Source organism: Pseudophryne corroboree, chromosome 8 (assembly GCF_028390025.1).
Source record: "Pseudophryne corroboree isolate aPseCor3 chromosome 8, aPseCor3.hap2, whole genome shotgun sequence".
Classification (NCBI taxonomy): Eukaryota; Metazoa; Chordata; class Amphibia; order Anura; family Myobatrachidae; genus Pseudophryne; species Pseudophryne corroboree.
In genome coordinates, this window is record NC_086451.1 from 245,615,272 (window position 1) to 245,639,663 (window position 24,392).

Below are 24,392 nucleotides of genomic sequence, written 5' to 3' on the forward strand. Positions count from 1 at the left end.
AGGCGGTCCGAGTACCGTAATGCTACGCTACTAGCGTAGCGGACGCTGTGCCCACAAGAGGAACACGAGCGGCGCAGACGCTCACAGGATGACACACAGTAAACCTTGTATGCAACACATTGAAAGGCTGAGCCTATACTGTAAACCTTGTTTTTTTAATGTGAACACAATGTAATGCTAATTAACCTCTATTATATAAAAGCCGCTTGAGCGATTGAGACGTTCCGAATACCCTTAGCAATGTAATGATAAACACACAATACCTTGTAAGGTTCCAAAACCTTTATCTAGATGATTTTAGTATGTAAAAGGGGAAAAACAGATACAGCTTATACACTACAGCACTAACAAACACTTAAACAGAATAACTGAAATTATACAATAGTTTCTTAATACTAAACAAATAACAGAGAGAAAGAGAGTATGGCAAATACAAACAGAGAATAAGTTGGTTACAGAGAAAAACTTACACACGTGGGAATGACTTCGCCGGCGCAACCTGGACCAGGGCTCTAGCCTTCAGTGTGAAAACCTTGCAGAGTCTTGTGTCCCCAAGCCTATTGCAAGCTATATTTATTTACTAACTCAAGACATACTACAATAGATACTGTGTGCTCTCTTTCCATTGGTTAGGGGGTGGGACATGTACTGCACCTGGGATCATTGGTTAGTTCAAGAAGTGGGCGATGGCTAGGACTTGTTAGTATTCTAAATTCCTCTTTGTCTGATTATATTGAGGAAAGCTATTGTTTTGGATCTTCCAAACAAACTCGGTCTCTGGGCTTTGTTTACCCCACCTTCAGTTGAGACAATTGACTACTCAGCACTCATTATTCTGGAGAGAAACCTGGTTCTATTCATAAACAAAGGTGTAAGCCCTCTTCATAGAATCTCAAAGCTTAGTGTAAATAAGGCTATTGTATTCAGTCTGTGGGAAAGAAATGACTGATTTCCATTCACCTACCCTGCACTATTGTATAATTTATTCGGAATGCAATTAATCTTATTTTCTACTTCTGTGCATAACCATGAGCAGGAACTATGCGAATCCCTCCCAATTATCATAGGCACAACACCCCTTCAATACCCCACAGCTGGACACCATACACTACCCTCCAACCTTTGTCTAAACCCTCCCAGCATGCAAAGAGGAATCTCTCTGTCCCTGAACCAGTTACACTAATCATACTTACAGATATTATTAAAGGGAATATTACCTATAAAATACATTATTTGGATAAAATATGTAACGACCGAGTCGCCCACCAGACGCACACAAACTCTACCGTAAATGCACATACCACGCGCCTGAGCGCACGACCGTGGAGGCGCCGTCACGCAACTGCGAATATGCGCACGCACGGGAGAGAATATGCACGTGCAGCGGGCAAGCGCATGGGGTTAGTACAAGGCATCATAGGTCGCTATATTTTTCGACTTTGACATTACTTCGACTCTTTCTATTCACAGCATTTTTCACCATAATTACTAGAGACACCTCTTGATATACTTAAGAAAAGAGGACGGAAGTGATATTATTAACAGTGTTGTTTACCTAGGTTGTTATAGTAGCACCCGCTACTCCATTCAAAAATTCTCATAGTAATTCGGAATCGTGTTGTTATATACACCTTTCCTCCTTTGTATTTAGCACTCTAGTGTTTCTTGTTGGGACAGTCACTGGAATTTAACTTTATTATATCATCTTCTTCCTCAGAATAATCACGTTCTGGTCGTCCAAGAATCACATAGAACAACATAAAACAGTGCCTATATGTAGCATTACCCCCTAAAAGTAATTTCCCCCCCTCCCCATAAAAAACTTAATTTCCCTTATCTTTAGGTTTCTATATCTTATTCCTTTAAGAACGGATGGAGTTCCCAATCTATATTCAATACTTTCGGTAAAAGGGTCTCCAATTCAAAAATAGTTCTCGCTTCTTCCTTCAACAGCGCACTATCCCAGTCCCCCCCGCCCCCCCCCCTCCATGATTTCTGTACCAGTTTTATTCCAATAAACTCTAGAGCTGCAGGGTTACTATCATGGACTTTAGAAAAATGTTCTGAAATACTGTGATTATCTTTCTTTGTCCGAATATTATTCAAATGCTCATTTATTCGAGTTTGGAGACAGCGGTAGGTCTTCCCTACATACTGAAGTCCACAGGGACAGGTCATCAAATAGATTACTCCCTTTGAGTTACAGGTAATCTTATCTTTTATTTTGTATTCTTTTCCTGTACTGTTGGATTTATATTTCACTGTGGGTTTCGTTGATATATTTTTCATTTTTCTACAGACCACACAATTGTTACATCTATAGAATCCCGGCTCCATATCCTTCAGCCATGTTCTTTCCTTTTTATCATTCTTGCAGTAACTTCTCACTAAACTGGTCTTTAAAGTGGGCGCTCTCCTATAAATTATTATTGGTTTTTCCGGTAGAATTTCCTTTAACTCCTCATCTGTGGTGAGGATATGCCAGTGTCTTTGTATATACTTTCTTCTAGAAGTCTCCGCTGACTTGAAAACCCCGTCAGGAACATCACATCATCTTTTTTCCTCTCGCTCTTTGCTTTATATTGGAGGAGATCTGTCCGATTCATTTCATCCACCTCATCTTTATTCATCTCCAGATCACTCTTTCTATAGTTCTTTTCTCCAAACTTTTCCATAAGGTCCAGTACTTGTGTATCATAGTCTACTTTCTTAGAGCAATTTCTCCGTATTCGTTTCATCTGACCTTTGGGGACATTCGACAGCCACTTCGGATGATGATTGCTCTTAAAATCCAAATAACTGTTACAGTCTACTTCCATCCTGTATGTTCTTGTTTCAATTCGATTATTTTCAATAAAGATAGTTAAATCTAAAAAATGAATACTGGTATCACTGATCTCGCTTGTGAATTCCAGATTATATCCATTTATATTTATCTTTATGATGAATTGTTCCAAATCTTCTTTTGTCCCGTTCCAGATGATAATCACATCATCTATATACCTTGCCCATAGGACAAGGTTAGGAAGGTACTCGTTATCAGCCCATATAGGTTCATTTTCCCACTGGGCAAGAAAGAGGTTAGCATACGAGGGTGCGAAATTCGTACTCATCGCTGTTCCCTGGGTATGTCTGTAGTATTTACCCCCATACCAGAAAAAATTGTGCTCTAGTGTATGCTTGATACCTTTCAACATAAAATCAATTTTATCTTCTTTCATATTTGACTCGTATATAAGAATTTTCTGAACATTTTCTATTCCCTGGTCATGCCGGATTGAGGTATAGAGTGATTTAACATCACATGTGGCTAATAAATAGCCTTCTTTCCATGTCATCCTACTCAGTATATCCAAAATTTGCATAGTATCTTTAATATAGCTTTGTTGTGTACTAACAAACTTTTTCAGGAAAACATAGATATAACATGATAGATGTGACGTTAATGACTGGATCCCTGCCACTATTGGCCTTCCTGGGGGGGTATTTGTATCCTTATGGATTTTTAGCAAATGATAGAATACTGCCACTTTTGGATGTTCCGGGTATATGTATTTAAATTCATCCCTGGTGAGTATTCCCTTTTCCAATGCGTCTTTTAGGATTCTTTCCAGATCCTTCTTATACTCTTCCATGGGATTCTTTTGTAATTGTTGATATGTACTCGTGTCTCCCAGTAATCTCATACATTCCTTATTATAATTTCCTTTATCCATAATTATAATACCCCCCATTTATCTGCTTGTTTGATCACAATCTCCTCATTCTGTTTAAGGCTCTTCAATGCTTTTTTCTCTATCACACTTAAATTCCATTTTCCCGTTTTTTTCCACCTTCTCAGGGATCCTTTTGATGTCTTCTTCCACTAATTTCTGGAAAGTACTCAGTAGATGACCTTTCAATTGTGCAGGGTAAAAAGTGGATTTTCTTTTGAGACCTGAATGTTCATATGGTTTCGACTATTTCTTTCTCCCTAATATTCTCTTGCTCACTTCTTTTAAAGAACATTTTCAGTGTGATTGTCCCAATGAATTTTTGGAGATCTACTATTGTATCAAATTTATTAAGGGTGTTTGTTGGAGCAAATTTTAGTCCTTTCTCCAGGAATTTTACTTCAATGGGGGTCAATTCATGATTACTTATGTTGAATATCCCCTTCGTGTAACTTTTTTGTTGTTTTTCTTTTGCCCGGTTCTTTGCTCCTCCCCACTTTCCCCATTTGTTGATAGTGAGCTTCTTTTCCGTCTTCTTCTTTTCGTTACTGAGTCTGGGGTTTTCTTTGGGATGGCTCCAAGATTCTGTGAAGGATTGTTTTATTGTGCCAGTTCTAAAAAAGCATCCAAAAATGCTTCTGTGTCCTCTATCTCCGCATCCTCCTCTTCTAGCCAATCACAATTTTCCAATCTATGATCTTTTCTTCCCCTATTGTTCAGACGTTACATGAGGGTTCGAGCCGATAGGTTCAAGATTTTCTGATGGTCTTCTCTTCCACTGTTAAAACTCCTAATAAGGGTCTCAGTAGTGGGATATTCTTCCTTATTCGACTTCTTTACTTGGTCCCTCTGTTTCACTCCTTCTAGGCCCACCTCTTGTTGTATTCTATCCTTTGTCCATAGTTGGTTTTCTCTTTCCCTCATATTTGTACTTGTCTGTGTTGACCTCCTCCCTTGGGTTGGGTCTCTAGAGTATCTATATTCTCCCATCTGCCTCTCATTCTTCTTTCTCCAGGCTTCTCCATTACTCACCCCTCTGGGGTTTTGGATATCATGCATTCTTCTCGTCTGTCGTTCTGAGAAGTCTTGTGGTCGAGAATGGTGGTAGTTCTTCTCCCATCTAAATGGCTCCTCATATCGCCTTTGATCATCAAAGTATGGTCTTCTTCTTTCCCTCACTTCCGATCTGGGGTCTTCTTTCTACTTTCCAATTTCTAATATCACCTTTATAGTCTTCATAATCTGACAAATTTCTTCTTTTGTTCTATTATTTCTTGTTCATTTTTTTGTAATTTTATATTTGTAAGGTTTTCCAAATTCTTAAAGTCAGCTAGTCAGAAATTGGTTTAAATTTCCTTCTTATATCCTTAATTTCCCCCTCTAGATTCTTAATTCTTTCTTCTCTATCTGCAATAATTAACTTAATCAGATTCACTGAACAGATATCAAGGGTATCATCCCATCTTCTTGAAAAATCTTAATTTTTCGATATAAATGATGGGGCTTTTATTATTCTCATGCCTCTCGGGATCATTTGTTTTTCAATATATTTAGCTAACGTAGTACTTTCCCACCATTGCTTGATCTCTTGTACCTCCAATTTCTCTATAGTCTAGTATATAGACCACAAAAGGTATCTTCTGTTACCTCTATATTCTTTTGTGGGTATACTCCTGCTGTAGGTATAAGCTCATTCAGAACTCTAATACGTTCTTCTCTACTAAGTGTCATCTTCGTGTAAACTAGCAGCTGTCTTCGTGTGTGAGACATGGAAAGAAGGCTATTTATTAGCCACATGTGATGTTAAATCACTCTATACCTCAATCCGGCATGACCAGGGAATAGAAAATGTTCAGAAAATTCTTATAAATGAGTCAAATATGAAAGAAGATAAAATTGATTTATGTTGAAAGGTATTAAGTATACACTAGAGCACAATTTTTTTCTGGTATGGGGGTAAATACTACAGACAAACCCAGGGAACAGCGATGGGTACGAATTTCGCACCCTCGTATGCTAACCTCTTTCTTGCCCAGTGGGAAAATGAATCTATATGGGCTGATAACGAGTACCTTCCTAACCTTGTCCTATGGGCAAGGTATATAGATGATGTGATTATCATCTGGAACGGGACAAAAGAATATTTGGAACAATTCATCATAAAGATAAATATAAATGGATATAATCTGGAATTCACAAGCGAAATCAGTGATACCAGTATTAATTTTTTAGATTTAACTATCTTTATTGAAAATAATCGAATTGAAACAAGAACATACAGGAAGGAAGTAGACTGTAACAGTTATTTGGATTTTTAAGAGCAACCATCATCCGAAGTGGCTGTCGAATGTCCCCAAAGGTCAGATGAAACGAATACGGAGAAATTGCTCTAAGAAAGAAGACTATGATACACAAGTACTGGACCTTATGGAAAAGTTTGGAGAAAAAGAACTATAGAAAGAGTGATCTGGAGATGAATAAAGACGAGGTGGATGAAATGAATAGGACCGATCTCCTCCAATATAAAGCAAAGAGCGAAAGGAAAAAAGATGATTTGATGTTCCTGACGGGGTTTTCAAGTCAGCAGAGACTTCTAGAAGAAAGTATATACAAACACTGGCATATCCTCACCACAGATGAGGAGTTAAAAGGAAATTCTACCGGAAAAACCAATAATAATTTATAGGAGAGCGCCCACTTTAAAGACCAGTTTAGTGAGAAGTTACTGCAAGAATGATAAAAAGGAAAGAACATGGCTGAAGGATATGGAGCCGGGATTCTACAGATGTAACAATTGTGTGGTCTGTAGAAAAATGAAAAATATATCAACGAAACCCACAGTGAAATATAAATCCAACAGTACAGGAAAAGAATACAAAATAAAAGATAAGATTACCTGCAACTCAAAGGGAGTAATCTATTTGATGACCTGTCCCTGTGGGCTTCAGTATGTAGGGAAGACCTACCGCTGTCTCCAAACTCGAATAAATGAGCATTTGAATAATATTCGGACAAAGAAAGATAATCACAGTATTCCAGAACATTTTTCTAAAGTCCATGATAGTAACCCTGCAGCTCTAGAGTTCATTGGAATAAAACTGGTACACAAATCATGGAGGGGGGAGGGGGGGGACTGGGATAGTGCGCTGTTGAAGGAAGAAGCGAGAACTATTTTTGAATTGGAGACCCTTTTACCGAAAGGATTGAATATAGATTGGGAACTCCATCCGTTCTTAAGGAATAAGATATAGAAACCTAAAGATAAGGGAAATGAAGTTTTTTATGGGGAGGGGGGGAAATTACTTTTAGGGGGTAATGCTAATGATATGCTATGATATAATAAAGTTAAATTCCAGTGACTGTCCCAACAAGAAACACTAGAGTGCTAAATACAAAGGAGGAAAGGTGTATATAACACTATTCCGAATTACTATGAGAATTTTTGAATGGAGTAGCGGGTGCTACTATAACAACCTAGGTAAACAACACTGTTAATAATATACTTAAGAAAAGAGGACGGAAGTGATATCAAGAGGTGTCTCTAGTAATTATGGTGAAAAATGCTGTGAATAGAAAGTCTAAGTAACCATGACAACCAAGACGAGAAGCGGAAGTGACGCAAGGATCAGCAGCGCATGAGGAGATCCTGGTTACCATAGTGACAACGCTGGGCTGGAAGCGGCGGAGTTTCCTTGACAACAAAGGCGGAGGAGTCTAATCGGAAGTGACGTGACGCGAGGAACAGCAGCGCACAAGGGGATCCCGGTTACCATAGCAACAGACGCCGAGGAGGGTTTAAAGAACGGGGTAGTAGGTGCACTCGGCCATCCTGAGGAAGCCTGCTTAGACAGGCGAAACTAGTTGATAGCAGAGGCACCAGCAACTGTCTGCCAGCAGACACCCGTGTCTTTTTGGACCTGTGGCACTGAAGTAAGTGTTTTACTTATGGTACACCCCTGACTAGAACGCTGTTTGATATCAGGAGATGCTTGCGTTACATAAAGACTGAATATTGTGTTGAGCAAATTAATCTGGTCTGGTTGGACACTGTTCATTCCTGGAGGCACAGGACCTTACCACAGCACAAATTCAAATTCTTCTGAAATGAATCAAAGCTTACCTGGAGATTTCAGCTGTGGACTTTGAGTGAGTAAATCTGCTAGAATAAGCGTATCACTGAATATACATGTTTTATGTTATTTTGTTAAGTATACCGGTATTAGGACTCACAATTATTTTAATCTCTTATATAATAATAGAGCTAGAGAAACTTTCCTTTATGATGTGTTTTTAACACTATATCTTGAATAAAGAAAATATATTCATTTGAATATTTATATTGGATTTATTTATATATTCTGACACCCTGACATTTTTTAGTGGGAAATATATAAGATTCACTTGATAAACTTAAGCGCTGGGAGATATTTTAAACCTGCTTAGGAGACCACAAAAAGGTTGAACTCGATGGACAGTGTCTTTTTTCAACCTCAGATACTATGTTACTGTAGTCTCAGATGGGCATCGCCAGATGGGGGAGTTTTCACTCCCACGCTTCGGCAGACAAGATGTTTATACATCGTTTAGATGTCCCTTTTTGCTTCGCTTCAATAACGAGGTGAAGCAGAAGTGTTATGGCGGCATGATCTGTGTCGCTAGAATACATTTACTTCATAGTCTGTAATGTGGGCCGTAACTCATATGCCCAGGTACAAATGTGTCCTTGTACATCTAGCCTCAATACGCTATGCAGCGCAAGATGCCTTGCGTGAGTCGCCAGGTCCTGCCCAATTCTGCTATCAGGTGTCTTTTTGTCAAAAATGTGTTTAAGTCACAATGCGACTAGGACGCACGAGGAGACTGACCATTTCATATAACACTTGTATCTTGCGCGTGTGACTGAGATGGTGGGCCTTATTCAGGTTTGTTAGCAAACCAAAGTAGTAAGCAATTGGGCAAAACCCAGTTGCACTGCAGGTGGGGCAGATGTAACATGTGCAGAGAGATTTAGATTTGGGTGGCGTGTGTTCAAACTGAAATCTAAATTGCAGTGGAGAAATTATGCAGCCAGTATTTACCCTGCACAGAAACATTTTAACCCATCCAAATCTAAATCTCTCTGCATATGTTACATCTGCCCCACCTGCAGTGCAACATGGTTTTGCCCAATTTCTTACTTTTTCGTTTGCTAACAAATCAGAATAAAAAAATAAAAAAAAAAGATTCAGCTGCTGCACTGTAGCACTTCTCATACAGATTCAAAGACTCAGTCATGTACAGCTTATCAAGTTGTCTTATACCAAATTAACCAGCACGGTCTGCTTGTGTGTCCTAGTCACATTGCGTTGCAACTAAGACACATTTTTGGGCAAAAAAAGATGCCCGGTGCTAGAAGATTCTCACGTGACTTTGCGTGCCAAGAGGGGCTGTTTGGCGTGACTGTAGCAAAGATGAATGAGGACATATCTGTACCTAAAAGTAAATGGCACTACAATAAGTTAAAGGGCAGCAAAAAATGATTTAAGCAAATAGGCCGATGCCCACACTTTGTCAAGCGTTTACCCAAGCTTGAAACATAGCTTTTCCAAATACAGTGTACATACACTAAAAGTTATGTTATACATAGAAATTTTATTAGAAAAAGTAAAAACAGACATGACAGTAGAAAAACGCACATACATGCCCATGATGGAATGGCTATTTATGTCTTGCCCTCAATACATTCACGTCTCTCTATAATGATTATAAATTCTGTGCAGCTTTCTTTACCAACACTTTTTTAATCAGAAATTAAATTAATCTAACACTTCCACAGTCACAAGAATGCAAACTTTTAAACGCATCTAAACACGCTGGCAAGTAGCACTTTAATATTGATATACTAGAAGTCCTAGTGTCACATTACACAGTACAACTGCATGCATCAAATCACACTGCACCCTGCTGCTTAGTATCAGTCTAATGGCGTCTAACTAAGCCATTAATGCCCTGAGACAATATGTAATATACAGAATTGGATGTCTGACATTGGCGGCTTTGGTTTTCATTTGTCCGTTCCAATATTCAGGCCAATGATCACAAGGGGACCAAATGAAGTAACAAAGGTATAACCTTAACTATAAATATACAGTAGTACATATGTATCTGCAGGCATTTCTGCTGCAATCATTGATCCTTTCATAGTACAAGAAATGGACTGAAAATGGTCATCAGTAACATTTTCATACCAAATTAACTAGAAATTTTTGTCTTGGTAGAAAAATCAGCACTAAGTTTGCGCATTACTTCTGCATGGCTCATTCCAGCCATTTCTTTCTTTGTAGACCCATAATTGTCTTTGACAAACTTGGCGAAAGGAGTGATGCGATTACAGGAGGGAGATCCATCTTTTCCAGTGGGTGTCAGCAGAGTCAGTTTTCCCTTGCATAAGGAGCAGACAAATCGTTCTGTATCTAAAGACTTCGAGTGTCGTCCAATTCTAAAGGGCGAGAGAATTAGCAATATTGTAGTTAAGGAATAGGCTGCTAGCTTCATATAATACATAAATGCCGAAAAAGAAATATTTCCCCCACTTACAGATGTGATCTCATACACCTATCCCTTTTGAGCCACATGGTACCTTTGCACAATTTCTGAGCTTTGTACTTTCTCCCCAATTTTGCACATTTCTCTTTCACTGCGAATGTTACTGTGCAAATAGTGTACTAGGTACTTCGGATTAGTTTTTTTGTCACAAAGGAACTGTTATAGCCACAGATGAAGACTTAGGATGCATGGCACAGGTCACCCATATCGGACCTGTCTTTTACACTTTGCTTTATTGTGAAACTTTCTCAGTTTTACGTCTTTGTGTGCTTATAGCGTACTAGGGGCCTGATACAGATGTACGCTAATACATTCACATATGCCACCACGTATGCAGTAGCTGCTTGAAAATGTATTGTGATGCCCACCGGCTGCTCAGCAGATCCAAGCAACTGCCTACAAACAAGCAGAGTGGTTGCAGATCCTTCCATAAACCTGATAACCCTATGGTCGCGCAGAATAGCCGAGGGAATGGAGTCGCTGTTGCTATGTTTTCTGCATATGGGATTGCATATGTAGGCTGAGACACACCCAAAAAAATGGTAGAGCTATGCCTGTATTTTTGCCGCCACTCCCCATTACCTCCTCCAAATGATACTTGACTGTCCGTCATTTTGCAAAGAAATCCTCACAGAGAGAGACATGGCTACTTTAAATTGGCAGGTGCTAAGTTGGTCAGTGATGCATGCGCAGTCTGCAGACAATAAATATCAGCATTGCGTACATCTCTGAATCAGACCCCAAGTACTTAGGATTAGTGTTTTGGCATGGCTATGTAGCAAAGTTCATGAAACTCTACACGTGGCTATTTGTTGCGATTAGAGGATTGGTGTATGTGGACACAGCTGTAGGTTATATAGGCCTTCCTCTCATGGCAGACATGACTTGAATTTGACAGCATATGCAAGTTAAACAATACTTCACAATACTGGCAAGCGGAGGCACCATGACCACCATTATATTTATATACCATGGAGGAAACATGGAACATAGTACCGACATAGGCAGAAACGTGCCACAGGAAGAAGTCGTCACATACCAGGCAGGTGGTCACTAGTACGCAGCTAAGTTCTAAGCCTATTGTTGCTCAATTGTAATGTTCTACAGCATAGGTTCTCAAACTTGTTCTTCAGGTCCCCAAACAGCTCACGTTTTCAGGTCACCCAGCAGGCGCATAGGTGTAGTCATTACTCACTGACACATTTGTAAAAAATCCACAGGCGGAATTATTTCACGTGTGATTGTGTGAGGAGTACCAAAATTATCTGCACACTATTATATGAATTGGTATTTGGTTACAAAGAACCAAAAAGAAATCCACCATGTAAATTATAGGTATATTATAAATTCTTGATGGGGGAGTGTAAAAAAAAGGGTTGTATTGGTAAGGTGCACATAAATTGTATTAAAACATCACTTTTATTGTGTCTATTAAAATTTTTGCCTTTGCGGATGACTTAACGGTGAAATACTGTAGAGATTAAGGGGTATATGCAATTGCGGTCAAATTCCCGAAAATGTCGAAAAACGGGACATTTTCGCCAAAAAAAAAAAAAAATCGACAATGCAATTCAGTACTTTTCGTCAAAAAAACAGACTTTCCAAATTCGACTTTTGGAAATTCGACATTTGTCAAATTCGACATTTCTGCAATGGTACAAATGCGGCAATTCGACAAAAGTATATTCAATTGAAGATTGTAAATTCGACAACAGTGCTTTTAGACAGTAAATTCGTCCTTTTCAATCCGCCACACTTTGCTTGCGGAATCTAATAAAATTTTTTAAAAAACATGTTTTTTTGTGTGTTTTTTTTATTGGTAATAGCATATCTATTTATATTAGAAGGGATTAGGTACTTGGTTTGTCTATCTTGGAGGCACAAGTATTATTTATATATTTTTAATGGAATGGTAAAAATCTGGAAAAAAAAATGTGTGGGGTACCCCCTCCTAAGCATAACCAGCCTCGGGCTCTTCGAGCCGGTCCTGGTTCTAAAAATCCGGGGGAAAAACTGACAGGGGATCCCCCGTATTTTTAAAACCAGCACCGGGCTCTGCGCCTTGTGCAAAAATTACGGGGGACAAAAGGGGTAGGGGTCCCCCGTATTTTTTACACCAGCACCGGGCTCCACTAGCTGGACAGATAATGCCACAGCCGGGGGTCACTTTTATACAGCGCCCTACGGCCGTGGCATTAAATACCCAACTAGTCACCCCTGGCCGGGGTACCCTGGAGGAGTGGGGACCCCTTCAATCAAGGGGTCCCCCCCTCCCCCCAGCCACCCAAGGGCGAAGCCCGAGGCTGTTCCTCCCCCCCCCCCCCCCCCCCCCCATCCAAGGGCTGCGGATGGAGGGCTGATAGCTTTTTGAAAAATGAAAGAATATTGGTTTTTCCAGTAGTACTACAAGTCCCAGCAAGCCTCCCCCGCAAGTTGGTACTTGGAGAACCACAAGTACCAGCAAGCGGGAGAAAAAATAAGAATTTACTCACCGGTAATTCTATTTCTCATAGTCCGTAGTGGATGCTGGGGACTCCGTAAGGACCATGGGGATTAGCGGCTCCGCTATAAAGAAAGCTTTTAGACTACTGGTGTGCACTGGCTCCTCCCACTAAGACCCTCCTCCAGACTTCAGTTAGGATACTGTGCCCGGAAGAGCTGACACAATTAGGAAGGATTTTGAATCCCGGGTAAGACTCATACCAGCCACACCGTATAACTCGTGATACAATACCCAGTTAACAGCATGATAACAACTGAGCCTCTCAACAGATAGCTCAACAATAACCCTTTAGTTAAGCAATATATACAAGTATTGCAGACAATCCGCACTTGGGATGGGCGCCCAGCATCCACTACGGACTATGAGAAATAGAATTACCGGTGAGTAAATTCTTATTTTCTCTAACGTCCTAAGTGGATGCTGGGGACTCCGTAAGGACCATGGGGATTATACCAAAGCTCCCAAACGGGCGGGAGAGTGCGGATGACTCTGCAGCACCGAATGAGAGAACTCAAGGTCCTCCTCAGCCAGGGTATCAAATTTGTAGAATTTTGCAAACGTGTTTGCCCCTGACCAAGTTGCAGCTCGGCAAAGTTTAAGAGCCGAGACCCCTCGGGCAGCCGCCCAAGAAGAGCCCACTTTCCTCGTGGAATGGGCTTTTACTGATTTAGGATGCGGCAGTCCAGCCGCAGAATGTGCAAGCTGAATCGTACTACATATCCAGCGAGCAATAGTCTGCTTTGAAGCAGGTGCACCCAACTTGTTGGGCGCATACAGGATAAAGAGCGAGTCAGTCTTTCTGACTCCAGCTGTCCTGGAAACATAAATTTTTAGGGCCCTAACTACATCCAACAACTTGGAAGCCTCCAAGTCATTTGTAGCCGCAGGCACCACGATAGGTTGGTTCAGATGAAAAGCGGATACCACTTTGGGGAGAAACTGGGGACGAGTCCTCAATTCTGCCCTATCCATATGGAAAATCAGATAAGGGCTTTTACATGACAAAGCCGCCAATTCTGACACACGCCTGGCCGAAGCCAAGGCCAACAACATTAACCAAACAAAAATAAGACAGCGCTGACTGAGATGAATTGTAAGAATAATTTACAGTATTATTTAATAATTATGCAATATAAAAACACAAAGACATATAAAATAAATATCTCACTGCACTGATGAATTTATAGTCACCATACATGGATTGTAATTCATTTGCTGCTTGATGGAATGTCCCTGTAGGATCCGCACATTCAAATGTCCCTTATCCTGGGGTTGTAGCACAGTCCCCGGGCCGAAATTTTGTATTAAAGACAACGCTGGAGGAGTAGCTGTCCCAGTGGTTTGGCAGTACAACGGGGAAGTCCTCACCAGTAGTGCGTAGTAGTCTTGAAGTTCGGTCCTTGTTAGTGGATTTGGGTGTAAATAGCGCTATTTTTCGGAGTCCTTAGGGATCCAAGTGATGGTAGATATCCAATGAAGGTGAGACAGGCTCACACCTGACGCGTTTCACAGCTACCTGCTGTTTTATCAAAGGTGACTTGATCCTTGCTGGCAGTGTGATTTATACCTAAGTTAATTACTCAAATCGTTACAGCTGATAGAACAATTCATCTCATCACATATTTAAAAATTAATAAAACCCTAATTTTATATGGATAGACTCAAGGCAATGAAGGAAGTTAGATATAATTCATAAACTTTATTACTTTATTAGTTAGGAAACTGTGTTTAAAGCAGTCCGCTCGTGCTGGAACGCACGCGGACTTCCGGCTTATGACGAACGCGGACTTCCGGTTTCCGGCTTATGGCCCGCATTCGTCACTCAGAGGACGGAGCTTCTTTAATTGTATGTCTCGGGCAGAGTTCTGTTGTAGTTCGTGACGTATACCGGTTGTCATGGGGATAGAGTCCGTCTCCCCTCCAATCATATGGTATGTACAGGGTCATGTGATCGATGCTCCGTATAACGCATCGTGTGCTATATTAAATATATTTCTAATCCGTGACCCGCATAGAATGTTACAGAGAATATAACCTCCCTTTCCTAAACATATATATTCCCACATGATCAGAGCTAATAGATACATAATACATTCATCTTTTGGTCTTATTAGCAACATGGTTGTAAATTAGTTATTATGATGGGAATAAAACATAGAAAGAGTTTCATTTCATAGAACAATCGTATCTGAGCAGTCAATAATAAGATTTTACTTACCGATAAATCTATTTCTCATAGTCCGTAGTGGATGCTGGGGACTCCGTCAGGACCATGGGGGGATTAGCGGCTCCGCAGGAGACAGGGCACAAAAAGTAAGCTTTTAGGATCACATGGTGTGTACTGGCTCCTCCCCCTATGACCCTCCTCCAAGCCTCCGTTAGGTACTGTGCCCGGACGAGCGTACACAATAAGGAAGGATCTTGAATCCCGGGTAAGACTCATACCAGCCACACCAATCACACCGTACAACCTGTGATTTGAACCCAGTTAACAGTATGATAACAACGAAGGAGCCTCTGAAAAGATGGCCCACAACAATAATAACCCGATTTTTGTAACAATAATTATGTACAAGTAATGCAGACAATCCGCACTTGGGATGGGCGCCCAGCATCCACTACGGACTATGAGAAATAGATTTATCGGTAAGTAAAATCTTATTTTCTCTAACGTCCTAGTGGATGCTGGGGACTCCGTCAGGACCATGGGGATTATACCAAAGCTCCCAAACGGGCGGGAGAGTGCGGATGACTCTGCAGCACCGAATGAGAGAACTCCAGGTCCTCCTCAGCCAGGGTATCAAATTTGTAGAATTTTACAAACGTGTTCCCGCCTGACCACGTAGCTGCTCGGCAAAGTTGTAAAGCCGAGACCCCTCGGGCAGCCGCCCAAGATGAGCCCACCTTCCTTGTGGAATGGGCATTTACAGATTTTGGCTGTGGCAGGCCTGCCACAGAATGTGCAAGTTGAATTGTACTACAAATCCAACGAGCAATAGTCTGCTTAGAAGCAGGAGCACCCAGCTTTTTGGGTGCATACAATATAAACAGCAAGTCAGACTTTCTGACTCCAGCCGTCCTGGAATTATATATATATATATATATATATATATATATATATATATATATATTTATTTTCAGGGCCCTGACAACGTCTAGCAACTTGGAGGCCTCCAAGTCCCTAGTAGCCGCAGGCACCACAATAGGTTGTTTCAGGTGAAACGCTGACACCACCTTAGGAAGAAACTGGGGACGAGTCCCAGTTCTGCCCCGTCCGAATGGAAAATCAAATATGGGCTTTTGTAAGACAAAGCCGCCAATTCTGACAATCGCCTGGCCGAGGCCAGGGCCAACAGCATGGTCACTTTCCATGTGAGATATTTCAAATCCACAGATTTGAGCGGTTCAAACCAATATGATTTGAGGAATCCCAACACTACTTTGAGATCCCACGGTGCCACTGGAGGCACAAAAGGGGCTGTATATGCAATACTCTCCCTTGACAAATGTCTGGACTTCAGGAACTGAAGCCAATTCTTTCTGGAAGAAAATCTACAGGGCCGAAACTTGAACCTTAATGGACCCCAATTTGAGGCTCATAGACACTCCTGTTTTCAGGAAGAGCAGAAATCGACCTAGTTGAAATTTCTTCGTGGGGCCTTCCTGGCCTCACCCACGCAACATATTTTCACCACATGTGGTGATAACGTTGTGCGGTCACCTCCTTCCTGGCTTTGACCAGGGTAGGTATGACCTCTTCCGGAATGCCTTTTCCCTTAGAATCCGGCGTTCAACCGCCATGCCGTCAAACGCAGCCGCGGTAAGTCTTGGAACAGACATGGTACTTGCTGAAGCAAGTCCCTTCTTAGCTCCTGAGGCCATTAGTCCTCTATGAGCATCTCTTGAAGTTCCGGGTACCAAGTCCCTCTTGGCCAATCCGGAGCCACGAGTATAGTTCTTACTCCTCTACGTCTTATAATTCTCAATACCTTGGTTATGAGAAGCAGAGGAGGGAACACATACACCGACTGTTACACCCACGGTGTTACCAGGACATCCACAGCTATCGCCTGAAGGTCTCGTGACCTGGCGCAATACCTGTCCCGTTTATTGTTCGGGCGGGACGCCATCATGTCCACCTTTGGTCTTTCCCAACGGTTCACAATCATGCGGAAAACTTCCCTATGAAGTTCCCACTCTCCCGGGTGGAGGTCGTGCCTGCTGAGGAAGTCTGCTTCCCAGTCGTCCACTCCCGGAATGAACACTGCTGACAGTGCTATCACATGATTTTCCGCCTAGCGAAAAATCCTTGCAGTTTTGCCACTGCCCTCCTGCTTCTTGTGCCGCCCTTTCTGTTTACGTGGGCGACTGCCGTGATTTTATCCCACTGGATCAATACCGGCTGACCTTGAAGCAGAGGTCTTGCTAAGTTTAGAGCATTATAAATTTGCTCTTAGCTCCAGTATATTTATGTGGAGAGAATTCTCCAGACTTGATCACACTCCCTGGAAATTTTTTCCCTGTGTGACTGCTCCCCAGCCTCTCAGGCTGGCCTCCGTGGTCACCAGCATCCAATCCTGAATGCCGAATCTACGGCCCTCTAGAAGATGAGCACTCTGTAAATCACCACAGGAGAGACACCCTTGTCCTTGGATATAGGGTTATCCGCTGATGCATCTGAAGATGCGATCCGGACCATTTGTCCAGCAGATCCCACTGAAGAATTCTTGCGTGAAATCTGCCGAATGGAATCGCTTCGTAATAAGCCACCATTTTTACCAGGACTCTTGTGCAATGATGCACTGACACTTTTCCTGGTTTTAGGAGGATCCCGATTAGCTCGGATAACTCCCTGGCTTTCTCCTCTGGGAGAAACACCTTTTTTCTGGACTGTGTCCAGAATCATCCCTAGGACCAGCAGACGTGTCGTCGGAACAACTGCGGTTTTGGAATATTTAGAATCCACCCGTGTTGTCGTAGAACTACTTGAGATAGTGCTACTCCGACCTCCAACTGTTCTCTGGACCTTGTTCTTATCAGGAGGTCGTCCATTTTCTTTGAAGACGAATCCTCATTTCGGTCATTACCTTGGTAAGGACCCGGGGTGCCTTGGACAATCCAACGGCATCGTCTGAAACCGATAGTGACAGTTCTGTACCACGAACCTGAGATACCCTTGGTGAGAAAGGCAAATTTTGGGACATGGAGGTAAGCATCCCTGATGTCCCGGGACACCATATAGTCCCCTTCTTCCCGGTTCGCTATCACTGCTCTGAGTGACTCCATCTGGATTTGAACCTTTGTAAGTGTTCAAATATTTCAGATTTAGAATAGGTCTCACCTAGCCTTCTGGCTTCAGTACCACAATATAGTGTGGAATAATACCCCTTTCCCTGTTGTAGGAGGGGTAATTTTATTATCACCTGCTGGGAATACAGCTTGTGAATTGTTTTCAATACTGCCTCCCTGTCGGAGGGAGACATTGGTACAGCAGACTACAGGAACCTGCGAGGGGGAAACGTCTCGACATTCCAATCTGTACCCCTTGGATACTACTTGTAGGATCCAGGGGTCCTGTACGGTCCTAGCGTCATGCTGAGAACTTGGTAGAAGCGGTGGAGGGCTTCTGTTCCTGGGAATGGGCTGCCTGCTGCAGTCTTCTTCCCTTTCCTCTATCCCTGGGCAGATATGACTCTTATAGGGACGAAAGGACTGAGGCTGAAAAGACGGTGTCTTTTTCTGTAGAGATGTGACTTAGGGTAAAAACCGGTGGATTTTCCAGCAGTTGCCGTGGCCACCAGGTCCCATGGACCGACCCCAAATAACTCCTCCCCTTTATACGGCAATACATCTTTGTGCCGTTTGGAATCTGCATCACCTGACCACTGTCGTGTCCATAAACATCTTCTTGCAGATATGGACATCGCATTTACTCTTGATGCCAGAGTGCAAATATCCCTCTGCGCATCTCGCATATATAGAAATGCATCCTTTAAATGCTCTATAGTCAATAAAATACTGTCCCTGTCAAGGGTATCAATATTTTTAGTCAGGGAATCCGACCAAGCCACCTCAGCTCTGCACATCCAGGCTGAGGCGATCGCTGGTCGCAGTATAACACCAGCATGTGTGTGTATACTTTTTAGGATATTTTCCAGCCTCCTATCAGCTGGCTCCTTAAGTACGGCCCTATCTGTAGATGGTACCGCCACTTGTTCTGATAAGCATGTGAGCGCCTTATCCACCCTAAGGGGTGTTTCCCAACGCGCCCTAACTTCTGGCGGGAAAGGGTATACCGCCAATAATTTTCTATCGGGGGAAACCCACGCATCATCACACACTTCATTTAATTTATCTGATTCAGGAAAAACTAAAGGTAGTTTTTTCACATCCCACATAATACCCTTTTTTGTGGTACTTGTAGTATCAGAAATATGTAACACCTCCTTCATTGCCCTTAACGTGTGGCCCTAAAGGAAAATACGTTTGTTTCTTCACCGTCGACACTGAAATCAGTGTCCGTGTCTGGGTCTGTGTCGACCGACTGAGGTAAATGGGCGTTTTACAGCCCCTGACGGTGTTTGAGACGCCTGGACAGGTACTAATTTGATCGCCGGCCGTCTCATGTCGTCAACCGGCTTGCAGCGTGTTGACATTATCACGTAATTCCATAAATAAGCCATCCATTCCGGTGTCGACTCCCTAGAGAGTGACATCACCATTACAGGCAATTTGCTCCGCCTCCTCACCAACATTTTCCTCACATGTCGACACACACGTACCGACATACAGCACACACATAGGGAATGCTCTGATAGAGGACAGGACCCACTAGCCCTTTGGGGAGACAGAGGGAGAGTTTGCCAGCACACACCAAAACGCTATAATTATACAGGGACAACCTTTATATAAGTGTTCCTCCCTTATAGCATTTAATATATATTCATATCGCCAAATCAGTGCCCCCCCTCTCTGTTTTAACCCTGTTTCTGTAGTGCAGTGCAGGGGAGAGCATGGGAGCCTTCCCACCAGCATTTCTGTGAGGGAAAATGGCGCTGTGTGCTGAGGAGAATAGGCCCCGCCCACTTTTCGGCTGGCTTCTTCTCCGGAGTTTGTGATATCTGGCAGGGGTTAAATACATCCATATAGCCTCAAGGGCTATATGTGATGTATTTTTCGCCATACAGGTATTATACATTGCTGCCCAGGGCGCCCCCCCCCCGCGCCCTGCACCCTCCGTGACCGCTGTGTGAAGTGTGCTGACAACAATGGCGCACAGCTGCAGTGCTGTGCGCTACCTGATGAAGACTGAAAGTCTTCTGCCGCCTGGTTCCGGACCTCTTCAATCTTCAGCATCCGCAAGGGGGGTCGGCGGCGCGGCTCCGGGACGAACCCCAGGGCGAGACCTGTGTTCCGACTCCCTCTGGAGCTAATGGTGTCCAGTAGCCTAAGAAGCCAATCCATCCTGCACGCAGGTGAGTTCACTTCTCTCCCCTAAGTCCCTCGTAGCAGTGAGCCTGTTGCCAGCAGGACTCACTGAAAATAAAGAACCTAAAAACTTTTTCTAAGCAACTCTTTAAGAGAGCCACCTAGATTGCACCCTGCTCGGACGGGCACAAAAACCTAACTGAGGCTTGGAGGAGGGTCATAGGGGGAGGAGCCAGTACACACCATGTGATCCTAAAAGCTTACTTTTTGTGCCCTGTCTCCTGCGGAGCCGCTAATCCCCCCATGGTCCTGACGGAGTCCCCAGCATCCACTAGGACGTTAGAGAAATAAAGAATTATCATTGGTGTAAACCAAAATGCGAATGCTTCATATAATTTTAATATCTATATATACAGGTATCTCAATGAATACATATTCATTAGGGAATTGATATATAATTTCCTGGTGGCAGATGTTTCTTATAACTTTTATGTTCGGAAGGAAATCCCAAATATGTTTGAAGGTGACCGGTTTAGAATTTATCAATAAGACAATAAGAGGGGGAGACCGATATAAGACCCTATGCAAGCAAGAAGTATTCTGGATGCTTAAAATGAATAGTATCTTTCCGGCAGGCCTAAATGAGTCGGTAGAGCTCAATTGTGTGATCTAAAATATAGATACCTACCTGACATATATTTAATTTCATGATTCTCTGCCATCATCTCCTCAATTCGTGCCCCTCAAGTCTTCGCTCCTTCCCACCCCTCCCCCCCCCCCCATCTCCAACCCCCCCCTCCCTTTGTCACCCCCCTCCCCCCCTATGTTCTGGAAGCAAAAGTAAAAATAAATCCCACGAATATAAGTGAATGTCCCAGATGGAGCAGAATCTACTGCTATATTTAAAAACTGTCTTCCGAACATAAAAGTTATAAGAAACATCTGCCACCAGGAAATTATATGTCAATTCCCTAATGCATATGTATTCATTGAGATACCTGTATATATAGATATTAAAATAATATGAAGCATTCGCATTTTGGTTTACACCAATGATAATTCTTTATATTGACTGCTCAGATACGATTGTTCTATGAAATGAAACTCTTTCTATGTTTTATTCCCATCATAATAACTAATTTACAACCATGTTGCTAATAAGACCAAAAGATGAATGTATTATGTATCTATTAGCTCTGATCATGTGGGAATATATAGGTTTAGGAAAGGGAGGTTATATTCTCCGTAACATTCTATGCGGGTCACGGATTAGAAATATATTTAATATAGCACACGATGCGTTATACGGAGCATCGATCACATGACCCTGTACATACCATATGATTGGAGGGGAGACGGACTCTATCCCCATGACAACCGGTATACGTCACGGACTACAACAGAACTCTGCCCGAGACATACAATTAAAGAAGCTCCGTCCTCTGAGTGACGAATGCGGGCCATAAGCCGGAAACCGGAAGTCCGCGTTCGTCATAAGCCGGAAGTCCGCGTGCGTTCCAGCACGAGCGGACTGCTTTAAACACAGTTTCCTAACTAATAAAGTAATAAAGTTTATGAATTATATCTAACTTCCTTCATTGCCTTGAGTCTATCCATATAAAATTAGGGTTTTATTAATTTTTAAATATGTGATGAGATGAATTGTTCTATCAGCTGTAACGATTTGAGTAATTAACTTAGGTATAAATCACACTGCCAGCAAGGATCAAGTCACCTTTGATAAAACAGCAGGTAGCTGTGAAACGCGTCAGGTGTGAGCCTGTGTCACCTTCATTGGATATCTACCATCACTTGGATCCGTAAGGACTCCGAAAAATAGCGCTATTTACACCCAAATCCACTAACAAGGACCGAACTTCAAGACTACTACGCACTACTGGTGAGGACTTCCCCGTTGTACTGCCAAACCACTGGGACAGCTATTCCTCCAGCGTTGTCTTTAATACAAAATTTCGGCCCGGGGACTGTGCTACAACCCCAGGATAAGGGACATTTGAATGTGCGGATCCTACAGGGACATTCCATCAAGCAGCAAATGAATTACAATCCATGTATGGTGACTATAAATTCATCAGTGCAGTGAGATATTTATTTTATATGTCTATGTGTTTTTATATTGCATAATTATTAAATAATACTGTAATCTATTCTTACAATTCATCTCAGTCAGCGCTGTCTTATTTTTGTTTGGTTAATTTTGTTTGTGTAATGTTATAGGTGTGACTACCCTATACAGACAGCTGCTAAATATTTATAAATTGGAGCCACAGCTTGAGCGCCCCTTCCAAATTAATTTGGTTATTCCTATTCTTGCCAACAACATGACCACTTTCCACGTGAGATTTCAAATCCACAGTTTTCAGTGGCTCAAACCAATGTGACTTTAGGAAATCCAACACCACGTTGAGATCCCAAGGTGCCACTGGAGGCACAAAAGGGGGCTGAATATGCAGCACTCCCTTAACAAAAGTCTGAACTTCAGGTAGTGAAGCCAATTCTCTCTGGAAGAAAATCGATAGAGCCGAAATCTGGACCTTAATGGAACCCAATTTTAGGGCCATAGTCACCCCTGACTGTAGGAAGTGCAAAAACCGGCCCAGCTGAAATTCTTCCGTTGGGGCCTTCCTGGCCTCACACCACGCAACATATTTTCGCCATATGCGGTGATAATGGTTTGCGGTTACTTCTTTCCTAGCTTTAATCAGCACAGGAATGACTTCCTCCGGAATGCCCTTTTCCTTCAGGATCCGGTGTTCAACCGCCATGCCGTCAAACGCAGCCGCGGTAAGTCCTGGAACAGACAGGGCCCCTGCTGCAGCAGGTCTTGTCTGAGCGGTAGAGGCCATGGGTCCTCTGACATCATTTCTTGAAGTTCCGGATACCACGCTCTTCTTGGCCAATCCGGAAAAATGAGTATAGTTCTTACTCCTCTTCTCCTTATTATCCTCAGTACCTTTGTTATGAGAGGAAGAGGAGAGAACACAAACCGATCGGTCCACCCACGGTGTTACCAGAGCGTCCACAGCTATCGCCTGCGGGTCTCTCGACCTGGCGCAATATTTTTCTAGCTTTTTGTTTAGGCGGGATGCCATCATGTCCACCTGTGGTTTTTTCCACTGGTTTACAATCATTTGAAAGACTTCTGGATGAAGTACCCACTCTCCCGGGTGGAGGTCGTGCCTGCTGAGGAAGTCTGCTTCCCAGTTGTCCACTCCCGGAATGAACACTGCTGACAGTGCTAACACGTGATTTTCCGCCCATCGGAGAATCCTTGTGGCTTCTGCCATCGCCGTCCTGCTTCTCGTGCCGCCCTGTCGATTTACATGGGCGACCGCCGTGATGTTGTCTGACTGGATCAGTACCGGCTGGTTTTGAAGCAGGGGTTTTGCCTGACTTAGGGCATTGTAAATGGCCCTCAGTTCCAGAATATTTATGTGCAGGGAAGTCTCCTGACTTGACCATAGTCCTTGGAAGTTTCTTCCCTGTGTGACTGCTCCCCAGCCTCGAAGGCTGGCATCCGTGGACACCAGGACCCAGTCCTGTATGCCGAATCTGCGGCCCTCTTGAAGATGAGCACTCTGCAGCCACCACAGCAGAGACACCCTTGTCCTCGGAGACAGGGTTATCAGACGATGCATCTGAAGATGCGATCCGGACCACTTGTCCAACAGGTCCCACTGAAAGGTTCTTGCATGAAACCTGCCGAATGGAATCGCTTCGTAGGAAGCTACCATTTTTCCCAGGATCCGCGTGCAGTGATGCACCGACACCTGTTTTGGTTTTAGGAGGCCTCTGACTAGAGATGACAGCTCCTTGGCCTTTTCCTCCGGGAGAAACACTTTTCTCTGTTCTGTGTCCAGAACCATCCCTAGGAACAGCAGGCGTGTTGTAGGGACCAGCTGTGACTTTGGAATGTTTAGAATCCAGCCGTGCTGTTGTAGCACTTCCCGAGATAGTGCTACCCCTACCAACAACTGCTCTCTGGACCTCGCCTTTATCAGGAGATCGTCCAAGTACGGGATAATTAAAACTCCCTTCTTTCGAAGGAGTATCATCATTTCCGCCATTACCTTGGTAAAGACCCTCGGAGCCGTGGAGAGACCGAACGGCAACGTCTGGAATTGGTAATGACAATCTTGTAC

At 42.8% G+C, this 24,392-nt stretch overlaps 1 protein-coding gene across 1 annotated transcript in view; it reads right to left on the bottom strand.

The window, feature by feature from the left end:
• Nucleotides 1-9,324: 9,324 nt before the first annotated feature.
• The window catches only part of LOC134948887 (germ cell nuclear acidic protein-like), a 335,115-nt gene continuing 320,047 nt past the window's right edge, over nucleotides 9,325-24,392 (bottom strand). The window contains exon 12 of the mRNA XM_063937161.1: nucleotides 9,325-10,191. Coding sequence (XP_063793231.1) covers nucleotides 9,945-10,191 — 247 coding nt within the window. The 3' untranslated portion in view covers nucleotides 9,325-9,944. The remainder of the gene's footprint in view (nucleotides 10,192-24,392) is intronic.